Genomic DNA, 24,344 nt, shown 5'->3' with positions numbered 1-24,344 from the left:
GATCAAGCTTCTTAAAAAAGATGACTCATGACAAAGTGTACAACAGATTCCCTCTGAATACTTTTTTACCTTCAAATTTCTTCTGGAGTCTTGATTTAGAAATGCACCTTTTGATCTTGATTTAGATGGCTCACTCTTAGCAATTTAGGTGGTGTTGAAATATTTGTGCTTTGGTAACTGGAAAATGGTTTGACATAGCACAAGGACAGGTACTGTATGAGGAACAATTTTACATACTGCTCTGAAAGATTGGAGCTAGTGGTAAGCTGAAATAAAATGCTGCTTAGAGCAGCAAGAATCATATGCATTTGCAGCTGTATTATTATTTTTAAATAGCTTCTTGTGCAGCCAACTTCTCAGTAGCACCAGTTATTTCTGTGAACTGGATCCCCTGTGAGGTTTATACCTGACATCTGGATGGATGATTAGTCTTTGAAATACCTGGGGGAAACAGCCCTGAGCTGTTTTCATTTAAATTATTTATTATTTAAAATTAGTTATTATTTTAAAGATCTTTTTCTTTTGGCTTTGCTATGTCTCCTAGCCATAGCTGTCACTGCTGAGGCCTGACTTCATTCCCTCTCTTCTGCAATGAAAAGCCAGTTCTTCATTCTCAATCACTCTATTTCTTGCCTTACTCTGAGTTTTGTGTTTTCCTTGCTCTTGCAAAAAAATCTGATCCCGCATATTGAGCAAAGAGTGCTTTTAATAGTGTTCTGAAGACTCTGCCTGTGGAGGAGTAGAAAACATTGCTGTGGTGTTTCTTCTGTGAAGGCAGATGAGGAGCTGCTTTACTCAGAAAGCAAAAAGGAAACTCCTTGCTCTTTACGTTTACTTTTGCTGTATAGTCTTCTAGACCTTACATTTGATACTTTAAAGTACAATATTCTTGTTGAATAGCTGAAATTTTCATGGCAATAAAATGTCTGTCATGGACTTTCATCCAGAGTTGGCAAAAGCCTGGGCCTGCTGTTTATATAATAAAATTATTCCTTCCTTGAGCCGGGCATGTGACACTGGGTAGTGATAATCTTTGAGTGATGAAACATGACAAAAGTTCTAAAACCTCTCCAGTTCATTAAGAGTGTGCTAATTATGCCTGGTAGGTGAAAGAGGACTTATGCTTTTTATTCTCCTCATGTTAATTTTGGGACAGTCACCTCAACCCTGTTGATCATGGAACCTCTGACATTGCTGTAGCTCTGCAGCAGTCACCCTGGGCTCTGGGTTGGAAGGAAAACAATTTTTCTTTGGGCAATGAAAATAATTGGGAAGCTGAGGGATTTTTGGCTTTGCACCTTCATGCAAAGGCTGGAATGAAGGGGAGGAAGTCAAAGATCCCCATGTCCTTTATCTGACTGTGAACATCTTCCATTTCTTATGTCTGAGCCCATGAAGTAACAGGGCTTGCAAAGTAGTGAGAGATGCTTTTGAAATGCCCAAAGGAATGCTGAATTTGATCCAGCCTCTTCACAGACTGTTGTTGCCCCCTGTTCTGCAGGTGCCCCAGAGCAGATAATATTTTAGCCTGTGCAGTAGCTGTGGATGCTCATGGGGAACAGAGTGCAGCAGAAGCCTGTTGGGTTGTAGGAGGTGAAACAGTGATTGGGAGGTGTGGGAGAGGGCTGGATAGCTGGGGAGTTTTCAAACAAAACAGATCTTTATCAAAAAAGCCAATTAATAAAAACTGAAATATTTCTTAAAGGTGTCGTTTTTTTATGAAAGTTCATAGAAACATAAGCAAAGCTATAATGGGAATGTTTTCATTGGAAGCCTGCCTGGCCTTCTGCCAACTTGTCTGCTGTTTTCTGTAATGAGATATTGAAAGACTTCAATTCTTTGAATATGTCTTACTCCTTGGCATCTGGCCTATTTTGGGGGAGGAGGGTGAAAATGTGAGCATGCCTGAGGTTCTGTGGCCAGCAATAATTCCATCAAGGAGCTTCCTTCCCCATTCCCAGAGCAGCTCTGCGTGCACATTCGGTGCCCTTTGAGGAAGGGCAGCTCCGAAGGGCGTCGGTGCTCAGCTCTGTCCAGAGGGGTCTGGCAGGAGAGCTGAGGTGTGGAGCTGCCAGGATCATTCACCTGCCAGGGTGGGGAATCAGCTGCTGTCAGCAGGTGTGCACCACCCTCCTCTTTGCCAGCTGGAAAGCCTCTGCACAAGCCTGTGCCTTTTTCACAGGTATCTTTGAGGGGTTCTCATGCAGCAGGGACAAGTGCGGGACTCCTGAGGGAGGGAAAGATTTTGAGACTTTGCCTGAACTGTGTTAGAGAAATTGAGAAGAGTGCTTGAGAAATTGAGTAAGATGGCAGAGAGCAGTTAAAGATTGGGGTGAATTTTTCTTTTCAACAAAGCTAGCCTACATTTTCATTCCAAGTCTTCATCTATGTCTCCAAAGGGAAAGCCCTTCTCTCCTCAAGGACTATGTCATTAAAATGTTAGCTGGCCTAACCACAGATAACTTGCATGTTTCCATAGCAATGACACTTTGTAGAGCTTTATATTACAGTTTGCAGAGTATCTACTGTACATCAGCCTTTTTGAAGCTGAGTAACTGTCTTGGAAATCCTCTGATCTGTTTTCTGCTTGTCACAATGTAGAGAGAGAGTAGATTGAGAGCATCAGAAAGAAGGCTAGTAAACAAGCCCATGAAAGTGCTGAGGGACTTAAAATTGACTTTATCAGAGTACTTGGTAGTTGTGATTATTTGTAACAGTAAGGTAGATGTAATGCTGCATCTAAACCTGCAGTGCTCTTAAGTATGTGGTTTGAAGCTCTTGGAAAATACTGGAAGAAATAAGTTGTGGAACCATTCTTAGACTAAGTGGCATCTGCCTTAAAAGTGAAAATTAGAGTTTAATTAACTGGCAGGTTAATTTTGTATGCAAATAGTGCAACCAGAGAAGAAACAGCCTGCTTGACTGGGTACTGCACGGGATATAGCGCTTGGATAACTGAGGCACTCTTCCTGTTTTCCTCCTGAATCAGTGCCACTGAAAACCCTCACACACAGGGCTCGGTGGCTCTTAGATGATGTAAACTTGTAAAAGTTTTTATTCAAAACCTGACTGGGGAATGTGTGTATCTCATTGTAGTCACGGCCTACTCCACTGCAGTTAAATTGAGGACCAATATAGCCCAGGATTTTTTACGAGAAGCTTTAAAAGAAACACAGCAGCGTTGGACTGCAGACACTTGCCAGCTTTCCTGCCTGCCTGGGTGTTGGAGGTGCTTTGGATTTCAGAGAGCCAGCTCAGTTAAAGTCACAAGTCACCTTTTCAAAAAACAATTCTGCACAGTCAAGAAAGCATCCCAGAGCTACCTCTGGCAGAGCCCAGTCCATGGACTTGTCTCTCCAGGGCCCTGCAGAGTGGCTGTACCTGCTGGAAATGGCACAGCAGCCATCAGGGCCTGACGTCAGCAACATCCGATCCCACGCCCGGCTCGCATTGGCTGCCATCCCTCTGCTCCATCACCAGCTCGTTTTTATTTCCCCCTTCTAAGTGACACTAAGCTAGCATTGGGATTTAGCTCAAGCTAGTCTGCCTGGGAAAGCTAGAAAGAGGGAACTAGAGTTGCTGAAGAAATTAAAACCAGACATGCCCGTGAATGCATGAGGGAGAGCCAGTCTGCTCTCATTGCCAGGCGGTCACCGAGGGCTGAACCTGATCTTTGGAATGTTCTCATGTGGGAGTGAAGGGTACAACTGAGCTGTCACCTTTTGGTGTTTGGAAAGAGCTGTGCTCTAAAGCTGTCCTAGAGACATGCTAGGGGCAGGATGCTTGTGTGTCTGGTGCAAAGAGAAGGTTCTTTATTAGAACAGATAGATCTGTTGTGCTGTTAATCACTTGTGATCAGTGTTTATCTCCCAGGAAAAAGGAGGCAAGAAACCATCAGGATCATTCACTTTAATCAGAGCTGGTTTTGAGATAAAGTAAAATTGTGCCTGTGGCTAGATCAGAATTGGACTCAGTGACACGGAAAGAAACACGGCTGCTCTTGAAAGCATTTCTGTTGACTTCAAGACAGTCTTATCTTACTTTATTCTAGGATTTTAGATCGCTAATATTCATTGACTAAGGTATATAAAACTGAATTCTTTTGAATTTAAAATCAAAATCTGTGGACTCTTTGAGGCTCTCTGTAGCTTCTCACAGAAACAGCACAGGATTTCTCTTAGCAGGGTTGTTAGTACCATCTAGGTACTAAGAAAAAACTTCTTTAGGATGCCTCTCCTAGCAATGCTCTTTGGCCAGCATTATGAGAGCAGCAGTGTGGTAGATGCTGCTCTGTTGCAGTAGACTTGCCATGCCATTACAAAATATTCCCCTTTGTCATCACAGGGCCGGGCTGTGAGGCTTTTAAACCACCTTTGTGAGTGTTCTCCATTTGTACAGACTAAAGTCTGTGGGCTGAGAGGGTAGCCAAGAAATGCTGAAATGGATGGGCATGGGATAAAGCAAGAGCAAGGGCCTGGTTCTGCATCCAGTACAGGGGAAAATCTATTGTGATTCAAAGAGCTCAAAGCATTGAAAGTAAAGAATTAGATACATAGCTCTCTGGAAACAGGATCCACCCTTGCAAATAGTTTTGTATTTTTGAAATGTGCAAGCTATTAAAAAGCATTTTTCAAAAGTCTATTGTGTAAAGGACTGACTTCCATGAGTCAGGTTTTACAGGAACTGGTCCAAGCCTTGTTCTTTTCCCTGAAAGAATTTCCTTCCAGTTTTCTCATGAAGAATGAAGTTCTGTAGGCAACGTCCTGATAGTGAGAACTGATATCTGCCTATAAAGGGAGAGGAGAAACTCCCACCTTTAGTAGGGACACTTGGTGTAATGTCCAGTGCTCTGAGTCCAAACTCCCATTCCTTACCTTTCTGGTCTTTGTTAGTTTGCTTTTCTGCTCCCAGTGCTTTGGAGTGAGCCCTAACAAAGGTGCCAAATAATCCCACAGTGTATAAAGGAGCAAAACTTAATCTTATAAGGAGGGCTAGTGAAGTATATAAGTATTCTAGAGAGCACTTGAAAACCCCTTCTGGAAAGCCCCTACTACCAGTGTAAAACAGGCTTTTTACACTGTAAAATACCTTGAAGTTGTTGATATGTCCAGGCCTTAATTTGAAAGTCCCTTTGAAATAATTGCAGGTGCTGGTGCACTTTTCTAAGAACTCTCTGCACTCTTGTGTGTTTTTTATGTAAAACCTAATATAGTTTTTGATGACTCAGAGCCTAACAAAAGATTCTGGAGTGAGTCTACAGGTTTTCTGACCTCAGATTTTCTGTGACACTGATGAGACTCAGAACTGCTGTAGCTGTCCTGTCCCAGATGTGATACTGGGAGCAGGGAGGACCTGATGACATTTCCTAATTCAGGAACTTTGAAAGGGGGAGATGGAACAGCACAGAGAATGCAATTGATTCCACAGGCTTAGCTTGGATATGTGTTCCTCTGACCCTGGATGGGGCTGGGAGCTTCAAGCAAAGTAGGGTTGGAGCCATGTCTTACTCTCAATGGTGCTTTTTGCAAATACTTGTGCGCTACACAAACAACTGTAGTAGTTAGGCTAGGAATAACTGAAGCTTCCTAACCAGGAAGCTGCTACACTGAATCTGAAGGTTTTCACCTTCCTTTTACAACAAGACCTGTTATTGCCTCACTAGATGTGTGCACACCTGAAAGTTCCCAGCTCACCCCATAAAAAGAACCTGTATGCTGGGGTTTAATACTCAGTCCCGCAGAATGAATGCTGCTATCTGAATCAGGTGTTTGGTCAGCAACCCCAGGGTGCAAACGTCTGGGTCAAGGTTCAGATTTAGTTTAGATTGGCTCAATTAAAGCATCTACTGGTTTGTCAGAGAACAGTGAAGTTACTGTGTTGGATATTCAGCATGAAATGGTATTTGGAGCTGCAGTTGGAAGCCTGTTTTCTCTTCTTTCATGTGGGAGGTGTGGCTCGGAGGTGAGCAGCTGCATGGTGCCAAGTAGCACACCTCTCAGTGCTGAGCCATTCTGTGCTCAAGCTGGAGATCAAAATCTTCTTTCTGCTGCCTTTATTTGTGTTCCTGTGTGTACCTGGGGATTGTGCATCTGAAAGATGGCTGTTGTCACTGTGTCACTGCTCGCTGGTGCTTGTGTAATCTGATGGCGAGGGCACAGGGCTGCAAGCAGATGTTCAGGGTCTGACTTAGAAACCTGCTAGCAGCAAATCAATGTGTGTAGCTGCTTTCTTACTCTGAATGAGAATGTGACCTGTCCCTCTGTAAAACACTCATGAAATGCCTTAAAAATGCTCTTTTTCAGTGGCAATGTTCCTGATGAAACGTCCAGTCTTTGCAAAACAGGGGAGAGCATTCAGGACACCTTTCCAAAAGAAAATGTATAACACATTTCTGCTCACAGACAAGTCTCTCCCAGTACATGAACATGCCTGTGGCTGCTGATTTAACTGATTCAGGGTTTACAGTCAGGTTCATGATAAAGTTGTTTGAGCAAAAACTGGCCAAACAGAAACAGCTTTGGTATCTTGTATGCCCTTACATTTGTGACCTATTTTGAGAATGGAAGTAAAAGCCTGTTTGCCATGAATTCAGATAGGGGAATTCTGGGCAGGCATGCACCAGCCCTGCAGGTGTGCAGTTCTGCCTGTCTGTTGGGCATCTGTAGCATCCCCTTTCCTGTGCTAAACACTTCAGCTTGAACTTAGCAAAGCAGTGCAGGCACTCTAACAATTCCTATCTTCCCCTGTCCCCTTCCCTTATCACCTCATGTCACAGTCTGTGCTCCAAACAGAAGCCTAAATGACAAACCCAAGGTAAAACATGAACCTTGGGTGTGTGACAGACACAGCCCTGCCCAGCCACCACTGCTCTCTAGCAGTGTTTTTCCCTCTGAAGAGTTCACTGTTTGCTCTTGTGGGCTGGCTTCAGGGCTGCTGATGCCTGAGCAACTGGAGTTTTTCCATGGTGGTGCCCAGTGCTCTCCAGGCTGTGGCTTTCAAACACAATACACCTTTGTCATTTGTTTGGAGCTTTAGGCGGCACCTGCCCTTGTAGTCGTGCCTGCACCAGTCTTCTTTTAACAAAAACTCACATTTCCTCATACTCCTTACTTTTCCCCTCCCTCAAGCGTTTGATACTAAAAAATCTCAGATCACACTGGAACAGTTGACTTCAGACTTCCTTTAAGATTACAAGTTCCATTTGGTTTGAGAGAGCTTGAAAGCTGAGTTCAAGATGCACATTTTCTCTTGTTTTATTTTTTTTTCTGTAGTATTTCATTAACAGTTTAGTGATTATTTTCTCCTGTTTACCTTCTGTTAATCTGTTTTTCTTTTTCAGCTCTTCCTCCAAAGCCCCCCAAACCAATGACTCCAGTCAATACAAATGGAATAAAGGACAATACCAGTTTCTCTCTGCAGGAAGCAGAGTGGTACTGGGGGGACATCTCAAGGTAAGCAATATTGCTAGAACATATTAATTAAAAGGTATTAATATATATTGTTAAAAGTAGGATAAGCCTGCTAGAATTCAAGACAAAAAGAGCATACCTATTTCAGGCAGCATTTTACTGGAAGGGAATGCTTTAGGACCATGCTTGACAAAGCACCTAAGTGAAAGTATTCAGCTGGATTCAAGATATTTAAATTGTGGCTCTTCTGGTGCAGATATTGTCAGTCTTGGTGACAGTAATTTTTGAGTTTCTATGCTTCTGAATCTGATATTTAAAGAAGTGTTGTAAGCATGCAATCCTGGAATGCATGCAGTTCAGCAAAATTTCAGTATAAAAATAATACTTCAAGATAACAGGAGTTGCATTCTTATTTTTGGTTTCTTTAACGTTTGTTTAAAATTTCAGCTGTATTAATTTCTATTACATGGTGATATGAAAAATAGCTCTTACAAATGCTAACCATCATCCCAGCTATACTGAGCAGATGATAGAGACACATACCAAACAAATTAGGTTTTGCCTCTTAAGAAAACCCTTTTTTATGCACTTGAGAGAATAGATTGCTTGGGCTAGGGTCAGAAAATGAAAGACCTGTTTTTATATACTTAATTGCATAAAAGGACTGAAATGTTCAGTCATCTCCTACCCTCTTAAGGCACTTCTGAAGAGTCTAGAATTTGGAGCTGTAAGAGGATGAGCGAGTGTGCTGGGAGTGTGGTCAGGAATTGCTCAAACTTGTGCACATAGTACTTTGAAGCACCTTGGCAGATAGAGGCATGAAGAGTGTGTTTGCCACATGAGCTCATGACGTTCTGAGGGAGATAAAGTTTTCATATCTTTATTGTACCACCCTTATCTTTTTATAAAGCTAACCCTCATAGATCTTGCTTTTGAAGGGCCTTGGCAGAGATATTTTTCTGTTAATTTTAAGCTGAAGCTGAGTGGCAAAACCCGATCACAAAACCCACTAAGCACAGTTTGTTTAAAACTGCTCAATATTGGTATCAGTTTATTGACTGTGGATTTGTCCCTCAATTACCAGTGCCCACAGTGGCAGGAGCTAATGCACTGCAAATCGCATTGGAGTGGCTTTATTAGATTTAAACTTGATACACGCTTATGTAAAGATGGAATTGTTTATGGCCCTGGTTTGGCAGCCAGCAGGTACAGGCTGCATCAGGCTAGCAGGGCAGGAGCAATGTTCTTCAGTCAAGAACTTGGGCTGAAAATTCTGTCATGAGCTCCAGGGTGCAGCTTGCAGGCCCAAACCTGCAGGTCATTATCTGTCCATTCAAAAAGGAGTTAGCTGGGTCCAATCTGTAAAATGGTCCGAGAGGAGTAAATGGATATGAGCATGTGATACTCAGTAGGAGTCAGTTTTACTAACAAAATAGTTTTCAGGTAGCTAAATCAAAGCTAAGGCTATTCTTTTGTTATTCTTTTGAATACTTTTGTTCCTTAGTATTTGAACAAAAAAACCTGGCTGTTGATTTTTCTTTGTAAGATTCAGCTAGGCTTCCTACAGCACCTAAAATTGTTGAGGCTACTTGAGAAACTTTAGTTTCCAAATGATTGTATTAAAAAGTGCTTAGGGCTTCCAAAACCTTTGAGGGAGCTGTTATAAAGTGAAGTACATAATCTGGGTGAAATGCTCATAAGCAAGATGCATATCTCCTCAGCTGAAATAATTTTCTTAATGCCTACAGGTACTCACTTTCACTAAAAGATTTCTTGGTTTAGCTTAAAGCTCTGGACTGAGTATCCTTCTGCCTCAGTTGTAAATAAGGAAAAGTTGCACTGCAGCTAGCAAGGTTGTAGTGGTTTAAAAGGGCTGTAAATAAGATCAGAGTTAAGCCAATAATGAGCCTCTTGAGACTAAAACTGTGCTAAACTCTAGGCACCTTTGAGCTGTGATTCTAGAGACCATGTCTTAAGAGGTCAGTACTGGCTTCTCAAAGGGCACCTGTTCCAGTGTGGACTTTAAAACCTGAACAGATTAAAGGGAAAGGTTGTGAACTGAGTCACAGCTGCCACTGTTGTTCAAACAGAGACTCCTTCCTAAGTGGCAGTTGACTGCAGCTACTTTTCTTCAGTAGAGCTACACAAGCTCAGACTTGCTTTAGGTGGCCTAACAAACTGGAGAGCCTGAGCGTGACAGAAGATTGAACTCTGCAGACATTGGTGTTGCTGGGTCAGATGTTTCACCTGTGGCAAAGGTGGTCATGTCCTTAGCACTTCTAATTTTGCCTCCCTTTCCATTCTCCAGGGAAGAAGTCAATGACAAATTGCGAGACATGCCAGATGGAACATTCCTGGTGCGCGACGCATCGACCAAGATGCAGGGAGACTACACTCTGACACTGAGGTGAGCACTGAGCACTTGTGGTCCCCTCAGCAAAGCCCTGAGGAGCTGTTGCCATTCCAGTGACAGCCCTGGCTGTGTGAAGATTATGTGGCTCAAGCTGAGAGATGTTCCCAGTTGTGCACATCACAGAACAAGCAAATAAAGAGCCAGGTCTGACAGTCAGTTCTGCTCTGTGCCTTGAGTCCTGTGCCTCACTAAGTGCTACCCTGAGGATCTCTGTGTAGATGAGATGGGACTCAGGGAGGAGAGCTGCTCAGGAGTGCTTCATGGTTTCAGAACTGCTAAGGTAAAAGGTGTTTGTAAATCAGGCCTTTGATTAATGGGAGAGTGTTGCGTACCTCATCAGCCTGCAGCTCTGGAGAACTGAACACAATGTCTTGGTAAAAAGAGTATCTTGTGCTTTCTGATCCAAAGTTTAGGGAATATTGATTTGGAGCCATGTTCTTTTCTTCATGTCTGCACATGGCAGGTTTCCCAGAGCTGCCCCAGCCCTGTCTGCTGCAGTTAGGCAGAAGCCTCATGTGACTGCCTCTGGTGCCTTGCCCAGCCTGCCCAGCCACTTGCCTCTGACAGGCTCCCAAGGTTGATTGTTAGGGACAGGCAGGTGAGGCACAGAAGCCACAGCCTTTGTAGCACACCCTTGGGAGTTACTGTGATGCGCAGGTACTTGATCCTGCCTTGAAATTCCATTGCCTTAGTGGTAGGTTTGATCCCAAGGGTGTAGTTAAAATTCTGCTTTAACTTCTGCCTCCAAGTTCACAGGCTGTGTGCCAAGGTTTGGCATGATTTAGTTATTTTACTGAATTTTACTGAATTTTTGTCTTTAGGACGCAAAATTTTAAGTACAGGAGAAGGACAGAACAGTGTCTAAAGTGTCCGTTGTTGGAAAAAAAGGAAAAAAATAAGCACTATATTTGGGGAAACCACTAGAATATATAAATCTGGATAACGACATGTACAACCACCTTGCAATCTTCAAAGGATATTGTAAATTCATGTATCCTGTATTAGCACCCATAACTCAAAAAGATTCATTAATAATTGTATAAATCTGTATTCTGTTGTATACTGTTAGTGACCCTGAATTGCAGGAAATTATGGGTTTGGGTTTTCTTACAGCTCCTTTATTCAGCCGTCAGAATTCTCCTTTTCCCTTGCAAAACTTCTGTCAAAGCTAGGACTTAAATACCATAAGCTGGCTCCAGAATGAACACATAGGGAGAGATTTACTTTGGGCTTTGTTCCTGTTCAAATAATCTGATGATAATTCTGTGTGTATTGACTCTTAAACTCCTTAATACTGCTGCTGTGTAAAGAATCGCTGTGAAGGTGTGCAGTGTGGGAGCCGCTCGCCCAGGAATCTCACCGGTGTCATCAGCCTTAGTGCTGATGAGGGATGGGAGGGACACAGCAAAACCTCTGAATGACTGTGCTTTACAGGAAGGGTGGCAACAACAAACTGATAAAGATCTACCATCGGGATGGGAAATATGGCTTTTCTGATCCGCTGACATTTAATTCCGTGGTGGAGCTCATTAACCACTACCGCAATGAGTCCCTTGCTCAGTACAACCCCAAGCTCGACGTGAAGTTGATGTATCCTGTGTCCAGGTACCAGCAGGTAAGAGCTTCAGCAGACCCCAATGGCTTTTAGTGCAGAACAGAAAAAAATTGCAGATGCGTATAAATTTTTTTTATTGGTGGTTTATTTTTGTGTGTGTTTTTATTTGTTTTGGTTGGTTGGTTTTTTGAAAACAGGATTTTTTTTTTTGCCAAAATTTTCATATTTGGCTTCACTTGCATCTTCCAGATTGTCTAACCATCTAAGCTGCTACACTTTATCAGGTTTCCAGTCTCCATCTGAGCCAAACAGAGAATTTAAACCCTGAGAGGCAGCAGAGTTGAACCTCTGAGAAACTTTTTCATTTCTCCATGGACCCTGGTGAACCCACTGAGCACTGCTGTAACCAGTGCGACCCATATGAGCTGGGCAGGTGCTCACTCTGTGCATAGCCCTCTAAATTTTTCAAGAACATTTTTTAAACTTTTATTCAGCAGCCCAAAACACATTTTTGCATTAAGGAAAAAAAACTGCATAGCTTTTTAGAAAAGTAAAAAAAAACCCAAACTCTGATCTTTAACTGAAGATTCTAAGCAATTTCCTTCCTTCTTTCTTGAACTGGGGATAGCAATCCTGAAAGTAAGGTGTGGTGTGTTTTTGGAAGTTTAGGATTTTGGCACGGCTCTTGGTGTCCCATAGTTCCAGTTCCTTGTGTCTGTAAACTGTGGAACATGTTTCACAAAGGAAGGCATATTTAGACAGAGTGCTCTCTAAAAACTGGATTATAAAGCATGATGCTAATATCTGTAAAATGCAAATATGCATAAGTGGACAAATGAATACTCTTAAGGAAAAGCTGCTTTGCTTGAAGACTTAACAGCTCTTTGTACGTGCAGGATCAGTTGGTGAAAGAAGATAATATAGATGCAGTAGGTAAAAAGCTTCAAGAATACCATGCTCAGTATCAGGAAAAGAGCAAAGAGTACGACAAATTGTATGAAGAATATACCAGAACATCCCAGGTTGGTACTGCTTTGGCTCTTTGTGGAGTGTGTTTATTGTTGTTTAAAAAGCAAAGACTTTTTTTAACCCTGTTAGGGCTAATAAAGGGAGTGTAAGGAAAAAAATCTTAGTAAATTGTGGAATACAGCAAGAAAGTTTCATATTTGATGGAAACACTGAATGGTGCTGTTGCTGATAGTCCTAGAGGTATGGTGTGGGGCAAAGAAGAGGAGCTGAACTTTTTAGTATAAAGTAAAAGCTGTGGAGAAGGCCAACACTTAGAAGCTTTACACTACTGAGTATTTCCAGCTGCCACATGCTGCAGTGAGAGTTGTAGAGGGATTTGTCCAGGTTTTTTGTGAAATCATGTGCAAGTCAGTTACCAGATATTATGCATTAAGGAAGTGTGAATACAGTATTTGGACTGCTTCTTGAAAAATAAGATAGTTCATATATGGGGAGGAGGTTTGCTGGCAGTCTTCCTGCAAACTAAGATGGAAAATATGACTAAAATGTTTGAGGGGTTTGCAGCCTAATAGAGAGCATTGTGTAGGGGAGGAGGGTAGAGTCAGAGGGAGTAAGTCTGCCTGGTTCTTTCCTGACCCTGCTCAGACATTTGACTGAATTTAAAGCTGATTAATCCTATTTTAACTAAGTGGGGGGAAAAAGTATCATCTTCTCAGTCAGTTTAGGGAACGTAATCGAGTCTTGCATTGTCATCTGTATTATGAACAAATGATGAAGGACTCTTTCCTCACACAGGAAATTCAGATGAAGAGAACTGCAATCGAGGCATTTAATGAAACAATTAAGATATTTGAGGAGCAGTGCCACTCACAAGAGCGATACAGCAAAGAATACATCGAGCGATTCCGCAGGGAGGGCAACGACAAAGAAATTGAGCGGTGAGCTCTCAGGTTCTGTTTGCTTACCTGGAAACAGTGGTGTCCTCACTGGCACTGCCATTACAGCATCATAGAAATCATATAAGCCACTTTGGAAGCTCAGTGTTTTCTGATACCTTCCCTCAAGGTATCTCAGCCTTCAGTAAAGCTCTCTTCTCTCAAAGAATTGCAGAGCTGGGAAATCTCTGGATTATTCTCTCTTAACTTCAGTAAATCAAGGTACTGGGATGAGAACCAGGAAAGAACGGGAAATAATGATTTAATTTGCTTATCCCATTTCTATTTGGATTTGCTCAGAATATAATTCAGAGAACTCTGTACTTGCAAACTGTGAAATGTACATAAATCTGGTAAATCTCATTGTCCATAGCTGGTTTTGGTCGCTTTCAGAGAAGATAACTGTTTAGTAGCTGTCATCTAACAAATTCACTGAGTGCATTGTTTGAAACTGCCCTTCCAAGAGGGTATTAGCAGAAAAAGCTGGATCTGGGCCTTTGAAGAAAGGCCAGGTATAATGGCTCACTTGACATAGTGCTTTATGAACCACATTAGGGAGGTTTTTGGACCAGAAACAGTTGCCTGTAACAATTTCATTATGCACTTGGGGTGCTTCATTCTGAGTAAAGACAATTAAGAAGCAAAAGATGTAATTTTTCTGAGTCACACAAAACCTTCAAACTAATCTTGAATGAAGAGACAGGCAGCATTACTTCCTTGTAGCTCTTGATAGTAACTGAAGTTTGCATTTGAAATCTTGCTATTGCTGATGCCTGTGGTGGGCTTGCATAATTGATACAACAAAAACTGAATCTGACAGTGAGGGAAGAATCTGTTCTAGCTTACCTTTCTACAGAGAATTTCTTCCTGCATCTCTGCCAGAAGGAAATATATTCAGGTAAACTGAAAGTTGCAAGCCCTCTGAGAAGAGGTCCTTCCTGTCACTTATACAGCAATTTTCATGTGAGGATGAGGTGGTCAAAGGGAGGAGTTGCTGTTATGGTAGTTCTTTGATACCCTTCTGTAAGTGCCACCAGTAGGTTCAGTCCTTCTGGGCTGGTTTGACCTCTTCTCTCCTATTCATTTGCAGGATAATGATGAACTACGAAAAATTAAAATCACGCCTGGGTGAGATCCATGACAGTAAAATGCGCCTGGAACAAGACTTGAAGAAACAAGCTCTGGACAACAGGGAGACTGATAAGAAAATGAACAGCATCAAGCCTGACCTAATTCAGCTCCGCAAAATCAGAGATCAGTATCTTGTGTAAGTAAGCCTGACCCATACCTCAGAATAGTGTCTCTGATGAATCTGATTAATGGCTGTTTCCATCAGGATAATGAGAGTTTAATTTTCTTTTCATAACCAAAGTTCTGTTGATGTTAAGGTGCTACAGTCTGGCAGGGGATGTCTGAGAGCTGGTTGGCCTCTTCATGACTTCATTATTTAAAGAGCCAGCCACAACTAGGTGCACAATCTGCAACTCCTGTAACTAAAGAATTTAAGAAAAATTAGTTATAAACAAAACCTTTGATTGCTAATACAACAGATGGTAGTACTTTTTTTCTGTTATGTTGTTTATATACACACTTGATTTCACCACTGTTATCGAGCTCCTGATGTCCCTGGGCTGGACACAGACTGTTTCTCCTGTGTCTGAGCTTCAGCTTGCTCACTAAGAAAACCCATACATGTCCTCTAATGTATTAATGTTCTCTTCTTCTGGCAGATGGCTCAATCACAAGGGGGTGAGACAGAAGAGAATAAATGACTGGCTGGGGATCAAAAATGAAAATATTGATGAGTAAGTGTCAGTATACATATGATTTTATTGAGAAGTGTTCCATTAGTAAGTGTTTTCTCTTGTGGGGTTGGTAACAAAAACTACCAGTTTCTCAATAAAAGACTGGAGTCATGTGATGTCATGTGAGGCAGCAACTCTGCTGAAACATGTAGGATTAAAATTAACATCTAAGTGGAAGCCTTTAATATATATTTGTTAGGAGCCCAACCTCCCAATTTGGGCAATTCTGGTATTTCTTTGTATGATTTCTGTGAAAATAACTCTACTTATTAACTCCTTTACTGATCACTGCTTAACAAATGTATCCTTTCAGCACATACTTTGTGAATGAAGAAGATGAAAACCTGCCACATCATGATGAGAAGACTTGGTTTGTCGGGGATCTCAACCGTGTCCAAGCAGAAGACTTGCTCTGTGGGAAACCTGACGGAGCATTTTTAATTCGCGAGAGCAGCAAGAAAGGATGTTATGCTTGTTCTGTGGTGTAAGTCTCTTTTCCTTTTTGTTCCTACTACTCGATTCTTAAATCTCTACCAAAGCTCTTTATTTTGGAGAACAAAAGCCAGGCCTTGCTTAGGCCTACCCAGTGGAATGTGTTGCATGATTGCAGGAAGACGGGCATGGTAAAAGCTTTGGAACAAAAATGTGCTTTGAATGTGCAATAACTGTAGTCCTGCAGCCTCTGCACTTCCCACAGTAGTTAGTACAAAGTTCTGAAGTATCCCAACTTGAAGCTCTGTAGCAAGGGCCTAAGTTAGGGCCTAATTCTCCCATATTCTTCCCTGCTAAGGGACACATGGGAAGAAGTAAAGCAGGGCTATAAAGGTGTGGCATCCTCCATTCTCATTTTCAGACATGCCCAATTCTAGATCTTTTTCTTGTATATGTAAGGTAATGGTGATGCTTCAGAGGATTATTTGTGAGCAGTAGCTTTGATGACATTCACACAGACTTGCATTGATTTCTTGTATTTCACATCATTTTATGCTGGTGTAATGAAGGTCAGAAATACTCCAACTCCATTATCTAAAAATCCTTCAAGCTTGTCCTGGAGTCCAAAATGGCTTTCACTGATTTATTTCACATGAGGTTAATTGCTTCTGAGCACAAGTCTGAGAAATGAATATATGAAGGTTTAGCACCTCAAGGTAACTGAAGACTGTAATATCTGCTGTGTTCCATGTTCTGTTCACTGCAGTCACTCAAGTGTTGGGTTCATCAGATGCTTTTGTTTGGTTGGGATCATGCTACAGGCTCAAAAAGGGCTGGCACAAAGTAACCTGTTCCTACTTGTGACTGGGATTGTAACAGGCTCCAGTAGAGGGATTACATAATACCTGATCTTTCTGGCAGATACATTTTTCCAGCTGCTTTGGAATCGCTGTGCTCCAGTAGCTGCTTTGCCAAGTTAGAGACTCGGTCGCTGTGGCTTCACATAATGAATCAGCTTGAACCTGTCCCATGCTTAACAGTAAAAAATGCACATGGAAGGTTAGCCCCTGTGTTTCATGACTTTGCAGGTCCTGATAATTTGTGGGTTTTGGTTTTTTTGCTTAGTGGAAAGGTTTCTAGGTGAGTTGAGCACAAAGTCATCGCTGACTTCGGGGGTGCTTGTCTTCCTGGTTCAGTTATTGACTTTTTTCCCAAGGACCATTTGGACAACAATGCAGTAGGGAATTGTACTGCTGGGATGGAAGAGCCCTCTTATGTGGATTATTATGCAAGAGTGTTTAATCACATGCCCTGAAGCCCTGTTTCTTCACAGACTATATTAATCTTCTCCACTTGCATCTACTGGGTCTTCCATTATGTAATCCGGTGACTGGCTGAGATGCTGCATTAGTTAATTGTTAATAGACTTGTCACTTTGGGTTTGTCCTTTTATGTTAAACTCTCCTCTTTCCTTTCCTTGCAGAGCTGATGGAGAGGTGAAACACTGTGTGATCTACAGCACTCCAAGAGGTTATGGGTTTGCAGAACCGTACAACCTGTACAGCACACTTAAGGATTTGGTTCTTCATTACCAGCAGACATCCCTTGTCCAACACAATGATTCCCTAAATGTCAGGCTTGCCTATCCTGTCTACGCACAGATGCCCCCCTCTCTCTGCAGGTAAATTTTGGGGAGGAGGAAAGCGTTGGCTTATCTTGGATTCTTTTCTACGATTTTTATTAGAACTCGGAGGGCATTCTTTCTCCTTAGACTGCTTGTTTTGCACAAGAAGTGATTCTGTGAATGTGAATCAAAAAGAGGCCTAGCAGCAACAAGACGACAACTTGGGTGTAGGTGTCCTGGTGCTACCTTAAAAGCTCAGCTGTGCTTTTACACCGATACTTTTGTTTCCTTATGAGGGGAATAAACTCAACGCAATGCATATGAAAATACTGGAAGCAGAAGCATCATTTTATGGAGATGATTTTTTGCCAGGCACCTTCAGTGGAACTTCTAATTGGATTTTGTTTTCTCTTGTTCTAGTAGACACAATTTGAAGCCTCTAGCCGAGGCACTGATAATGTCTTTCAGTCTTAAACTCCCAACAAACTAGGGGAAAACTCTGCCACAGCAATTCTTCTCTGCTAATTTTTAGCAGCTTCACTGCGATTCAGCCGGACTTCCAAAAGAGGGCTTGTCTTGAGGTAGCGTGGAATTTGGTGAGAGAAGACCAAAGGAATTATGGGAAAGCTTCAGGTTTTTATTTAAATGGAAAAATGCTTGTAAAAGGAAAGTTGCTTTATTTTTTTGCCAACAGTAATGAAGTTTTGGTTTCAATGGCACTACAGGTCTTCGCTTAAAGGAAACATAACCAAACTGAACATGCCAAAACTTTGTTCGTTGCTAGATCGAGCACTTACAGGGGAGGTTGCATTAGCATCCGCACATACTTTCTGCACCAAAACTTGAAACAAATAAAAGGAAAAGCTAAACATTGTCTGGCTTCAAAACACTAAATTTGTCTGATCTGATGTAATTGCTCACTCTCCTCTTTCTTCACTCCCTCTCCCTCCTGTTCCTCAGCTTGGGATTCTGTTTCCAGAGTTTTAATGATACTGTGCTTCAGAATGTAAACCAGAATGAAGCTTGCACTGACCTGCTGCAGGTCTCTTGCTGAACAGTGACAGACTCTTGTAACACTTGATTTTGGTACAGAAGGGTCGGTGTAATCAAATGCTCCTGGATGGCTTATTGTACCCAGTTCTTTGTTGGGGTATAGTTACTCCCAGTTGAAAGAAGTGAGCATGCTAATCCTAGATCTCCTCTGATTTGTTCTTTGTGGGCTGGGTTCTGAACTCTCACACCACTGCAGCCAAGCGAGATTTTACTCTGGTATAATCTAAATTCCCTTGTAGTTATTTTAGACATGATGCAAAACACAGGAAGGGATGAGAGCCATACTCCTCAGTTACTGGATGCCTGGTACCATCCTTTGGCAAGGGCTGCTGTCAAATACTGGAGCGGGTAGTCCTGGGCTTCATCAACTACAGCAATCATCAAATAAATCCCCTCCCTGGAAAGTGTACAAAGCAGCTTATTTCCATTCCTTAAGCTTCTAAAATGAAAAAGAGCTAAGTTTGGCAAACCGAACCACTTGGCATCAAAGCACAACTGGCAAAGTAATTGTTCAGTGTGCAACCTTGAAAGTTACTTTTGTTCCCATTACTGGAAGCGTTTCCCTTGCAATGCACCCATTGTGCAGGACAGGAAGCAGACAGTCATGCAGGTCTGAGAATGCTGGAGACCCGTTTCTGACCCTGGGGCTGATTTCCTGTTCCAATGGCTTTTTTCTGTAATGCCTGGGCAGTAGTGCCAGGCTTGTTGATGTATATTGTTTACACTAGAAGTATTATTTCACTGAATGTCTTGGATTTACAAGTAGGGAAGTGACAAGGCTGGAGCACTGACAGCCATTGCAGGAAGGGTAGTCTGGTTGCCTGGCATGCCATGACATTTTTTATTTTGCACTAATGACCCTGACGCATCCCAGATACTTCCTAATTGGCCAGAGTGCAATCTTCAGGCAAGGAATTCTGTAGGTGCCACTTTTCTCATTTAAATAATACCCTACAAGGCTTAACCAAATCTCAAAACTGTGTGAGAGAAGAATAAAATTCACATAAGCTGCTATGTCAAAATGAACCACATCTGTTTGTGTGTCCCTTCTACTTCCCCAGGAAAAACGGAAAAATGAGACACAGCCCTTGCTGTTAGTGGAAATCTTGAATGGTTTCCTCAGTGGTCTGTGGACATGGAATTTTTTCTTGGCTAATTTGCAGTTCTAATCTGGTAGCTGTACAGCTGCCATTCTCACACCTCTCAGGCATCTAGCATTCCCTTGATGCTGGGCTGAGACCAAAAGCTCAATGAAAGAAATCAGTTCAAAGGCACAAATGATAGCCAGGTGCCTCATGCCTGTAGAATAACCTGTGTGAGAGGAGTGTCTGAATTTTCCCTGCCCTTGTGATCTCTCTGCACTCTCTTCCTGGCAGTGTTAACATTTGAGGCTGATGAGACCCATATTTCTGATCCCTGCTTTTGTAACAGAGGTAACCTGGCCAAAGTGTTTCACATCTGCCCCAATTTCAGGTCTGCCCCAATTTCAGGTAGGGCTCAGATTTGTTTTAAACAGGCACAGCTCTACTTCCAGGCTCATAAATCCTGGCACACCCTCGCAGTCCTGACAGCAGCAGGATAGCAGAGCAGGGCTGTCTGAAGTCTCCCTGTGGTGGAATCTGATTGATCCTGTGAGGTCTGGTCCAGGCTCCAGCCCTGGCTCTGCCAAGGTAAATACAGTGTAATTCCATTAGCATCTGTGAAGGTAGCTTGGCTTTATCGTGGTGTGAGTGAGTTGGGACTCTTGGCCCTTTGCTCCCCGAGCTCTTTTTGCTGATCACAGGTGATGTATTTGCTGTGAATGATGGAGCCAGGGCCAATAAGCCATCCTGAAGTGTTCTTTGAAGTTCTGCTTTGCCCAAACTTTCAGAGCAGGGCTATGGGCGGACGAAGCCTGCTTTCCTTGTACTGGCTCCATTATTCTGAGCAGTCTCCTGAGGCTGTTTTGCCACTGTCTCTCCCTGTGTGTGGTTTAGGCACCTGAAGTTGCTGCCACAGTTCCCCATTGACTCACACGTGCTATTGCACAGATTCTTTCTGCAACTATTTTGCACTCACAGAAAAAATGAAAATTGCTATAAAACCAACTGACACGTGTAGCTGGTGGGATCTGTGGGGCAAGGGCTTGGTCCTGCACCTCTCATTGTGCTTGGCCTAGTTCTGTTCACTCAGTAGCATTAGACCTGTGAGAGAACCTGCAGCTTCCAGGAGCTGCTCTACACTTGCATGACTGAGAAATCAGAAATGGGCCTGTGAGGTGCAGGATTACACCCCAGGATGAAAAGCAGCTGTTAAGCCTGAAACAAATACAGGAAATGTGAACAAAGAGGCAAAACAAAGAAACTCAAGTTCTTTTAAAACAGTAAGATGTGAGAAGGTTTTAATTTTAAGAGTCAGAACATCAGGAGGAAAGGGGGAAGTAGCCTCACTGTCGTAGCAGCCATCTGGTACCAGGCTGCAGTTAAAGGAACATTGATCTCACTGACCCATGTTGTATTAAATATATATGTAGAGTTGAATAAATAACTTTTGCACAGTGTTAAATGGGGGAGGGGGGAGGGGATGTTGAAACTCGAATATGCACAGTTTCTTCTAATCTGTTTTGAAGTATATTTGCAGGGAATTAGGGGTGTTTCAGTATTTTGTGTTGGTATGGATGGAAATCAGGTCTGCTTCCACAGTTGCCATTGGCCCCATTGTATCAGCCACGAGTGCCATGTTTTTGAAGTTAGTAACTTATAAATCTTTTCCCATTAGTTTGTCTGTTAATTACAAGAAATCTGAGCATGGGAAGAGCCAACCTAGAAACAAGGAGGATATCCCAACAGATGCTTCACTAGTGTGTGAAGCAGTAATGTGCAATTGCCACCTTCTGATGCTGGAGTGCTCTAGTTTTGGGGGTTTTTATTTCATTCCCATCAGCAGTGAAGTGAGTTGCTGCTTTGCACCGTTGGTAGTTGCAATCTAGAGTTATATCCAGTATAGCCCTTTGTCTTATGCCAAAAATAAAATGCTCTTTCCACACTCATCTCTCTCTTGAGGTGGCAGATGTTCAAGAAGTTTTCCATTTAATGTGATGGGCCTGATTCTTTTCTTGCTGACACTAGTGTTAGCAAGACTTCCACAACCAAAAGCCATTCCCAGGAAAAAAACTTGCATTTAATCACAGCTGAATTCTAGTCACAGCAGGGCAAACATCAAAGTTTTTCCCTTGCAAAGCCAGGCAACTGTGATGGGACTGTGGAAATGAATGTTGACACTTAGAGCTGTTTTGGGGAGGACAGGAGAAGGATGAGGGTCTTGGTTGCCCCAAATCCTCGGCTCTGTGCAGGCTTAGGTGGCACCATGTCTGTAACTGAACGCTGTGGCTGTTTAAAACAGCAGAATTGCTATAGGAGTGTCACACTTCAAGTTTGGAAAAGCCCCTTATTTGGTACTTGAACAATCTCGCTTCTGTTTTTGAATGTCTGTTTATTTTTTTTATTTTTTGTTACACTAACAGGGAATAAAAATCTGAAATGTTAGTGAGTCTTGTATGCTTGCTGCATTGTGCAGACATGAAACAGGTACTGCTTGTGGATCAGGAGGGGTAAGAGACAGACAGGTTCAAAATACAGTTTTACAAAGCACTATGATGGGTTTGGGGTTGTTTTGTTTAGACCATGTTTAAAATCAATTTTCCTTAGGTGTGTAGTTTCCTTATGGTTGATTTGCAATCTCTGCTTTTGCAATAGCAGAATCAAAATAACATTCCCGAAGAACAAAAATGCTGTGAAGGGAAGGGGCAGGCTTGCTCAAATTCAGCATTCAAAGCAAACAGCTTTAGTGGACAGGGAGGATCAGCACCCTAAAGCATCCCTCTGGTTGTAGTTTGAAGCAGGAGACAGACCATGAACCAGAAACCTCTGCCGGGCACCATGAAATAAGAGGAGATGCCAGAGCAGACCCTTCCCTTTGGAATAACCAGCTGTAATCTCCTTAAAGGCACATGCAGGAGAGGTTTAGGGAATTGGTACAAGTCCTTGAGGAGCTGCTGCCCTTTCTGTATGGGAAGGGAGCTTGCACTGCTGATCCCTTGTTTCCTTTGGCACTGGGAGAAGGGAAGGAGCAGCCCAAAGAAGCGCTGGCTGTTCCTCGGGAGGCTGGGCCAGCTCAGCCCTGCGTGAGCAGCAGCTTTGGATGGGGTTACGTGAAGTTTGGCCAACATTTTTGTGAATCTTGCATTCTGTGGGCAGAAATACTTTCCACCGAATGGGGGGGGGGAAGAAAATCTCTCTTGAAATCTTTTCAGTTCCTTCCTGTTTGTTCAAAGGGGCAGATTGGGAGCTTTAGCTTGTTAACTGTTTAGATGATGACAGTGCTTGAAGTGCTGGTCTTTGGGGCTGGCTCCATACAATTAATGCAGAATTTGCATTTTTTAAATTGCTATTGGCATAGACTCACCTTATTTTATGACTACACTCGCCATTTGTTCTAAGTTTGCCTTCAAAAAATGTAACATGAGCTTCATAGGCAAGGAAAAACAAAGTGAGACGGGCCCTTTTTGGTAGAAAAAAAACCACTTCGATGATCAACCTGTATTAGAGAAAGCAGCTTTAATTTGATGCCCCCTCCACCACCTTCCCTTGGGATTGCTTCTGTGAGATTGGCATTGGCAATGAGGGGAGGGACATTCCCTGTGTCCAGCAGCACCGCTGCCATGCACTCTCCAAGTGCTTATGTAGCAAGAGGCTCGGGATCGTTTGGAGAAAGTTTCTGCATCCAAAGACGAAAGAAAAGGTCTCTAAGGGTGACTGTCACCCCCCAGCAGGGCTTGCAGGACGCTGGGGCCAGCCCTGAGCTGCCCCAGGTCTGTGCTGGCTGCAGGGGGGGGCTCACCTTCAGTCAGCTGGGTCAGGGTTTGAATCTGTTTTGTTTTCGTGAGTGACTTCTACATCCAGCAAAGATCTCTTTGATGAAAACCTGTTAATTTTGTATATCTGGCTGTTTATTGCACCATGGGATTGTAATGGTCTGCATCATCCGTGTGTGTGTGTGTGCGCGTGCGTGTGTGTGTATATGTACTGTATGTATATAGATATATGTAAAATATATTCACGTACACATTTATATGCATTAGCTGTAAGTGGCACTGCCCCTTAAAAATAAAACAAAACTCACTGTTAGCACATTCTGCCACGTGTTTAGGCAGAATCGGGTTGGTTTCTTGTCAAACGAAAAGGAGTTTATTGTATTCATCTTGCATATGTGCTTCTGAAATGCTGAAGTCTGGATTTCCTCGGGGGGGTTGCTACTATATTTGTAAGCAGAGTTGATTTGGGGTGTTATTTACTCTGGGACGAAGCATTCAACCGTGTCCCAGGCAAAGGCTTAGCAAAAGAAACCCCTCTTGCTCTCGTGTGAGATGCAGTGATTGTTTGCACGTTGCAGTGGCCCCTCAGTGCCCCCTGTCCAGAGCTGATGTGCAATGGGTGGTGTTGGTGCGTGTCCCTTTGTGAGTGGACTCTTTGTACAAGGTGTGGTTCAATGTAAAGCATGAGTGGGTGTTTGATCTTGTGTCGAGGGCTGAAATAACAGCACACTCCTTTGTACAACCTTTGCATCAATGTTTCTGCTTTTCTTTGACTTCTTTTTTTCTTTAAGGGAAACTGCATCTGTTAAGAACCTGCTTCTCCAGAAGCTATTGAATTATTTTGTTTTCCAGATGAATTCCAGCATGTAACTTTGGTACTCTTGTTTGTTATTTGTGTAAAATCTGTTCTTCTGTCGTTTATGGTGTAGTCGGGGAGGGGGGTGGGGGGAAGAAAAGAAATAAAAAAGGAATTCATGTAGTTTAACTTTTAAAGAAAAGAAACAAACTGCTTCATAAGGAAACCAAGTGTATGTTAGTGTTTTCTGACAAGTCATCCTGTAGTTTCTAGCTCAGTAATGCAACACTGTACTTGTCACCGGGTGTGTTACAATTTTGCTGTACTTTCTTTTACTAGATGGTTGGGCTTTTAAATCCCAGACACTAAGCATCCTGGGCCTACTTGCTCTAGATCAAAAAAAAATGCAATAAAAAAAAATTGCAATAAAGCACATTGACATGTAATGTTTTAGAAGGATGTACTGACAGCTGTTTCTAATAAATTCCGAACTGCAGCGTG

The 24,344-nt window shown here is 42.5% G+C and overlaps 1 protein-coding gene across 2 annotated transcripts in view; it reads left to right on the top strand.

Moving 5' to 3' along the window:
• PIK3R3 (phosphoinositide-3-kinase regulatory subunit 3) overlaps window positions 1-24,344 on the top strand; it is a 77,805-nt gene extending 53,461 nt beyond the window's left edge. For both annotated transcript variants that reach the window (XM_063166024.1, XM_063166025.1), the window contains 9 exons: window positions 7,340-7,451; window positions 9,718-9,816; window positions 11,257-11,437; window positions 12,274-12,399; window positions 13,142-13,284; window positions 14,372-14,548; window positions 15,012-15,086; window positions 15,400-15,570; window positions 17,002-24,344. In XM_063166024.1, coding sequence (XP_063022094.1) covers window positions 7,340-7,451; window positions 9,718-9,816; window positions 11,257-11,437; window positions 12,274-12,399; window positions 13,142-13,284; window positions 14,372-14,548; window positions 15,012-15,086; window positions 15,400-15,570; window positions 17,002-17,203 — 1,286 coding nt within the window. In that variant the 3' untranslated portion in view covers window positions 17,204-24,344. The remainder of the gene's footprint in view (window positions 1-7,339; window positions 7,452-9,717; window positions 9,817-11,256; window positions 11,438-12,273; window positions 12,400-13,141; window positions 13,285-14,371; window positions 14,549-15,011; window positions 15,087-15,399; window positions 15,571-17,001) is intronic.

The sequence above is a fragment of the Melospiza melodia genome, chromosome 11, assembly GCF_035770615.1.
Source record: "Melospiza melodia melodia isolate bMelMel2 chromosome 11, bMelMel2.pri, whole genome shotgun sequence".
In the NCBI taxonomy this organism is placed as follows: domain Eukaryota; kingdom Metazoa; phylum Chordata; class Aves; order Passeriformes; family Passerellidae; genus Melospiza; species Melospiza melodia.
Note: the sequence above shows the minus strand (reverse complement) of the source record. Positions and strands in the feature narration are given on the sequence as shown.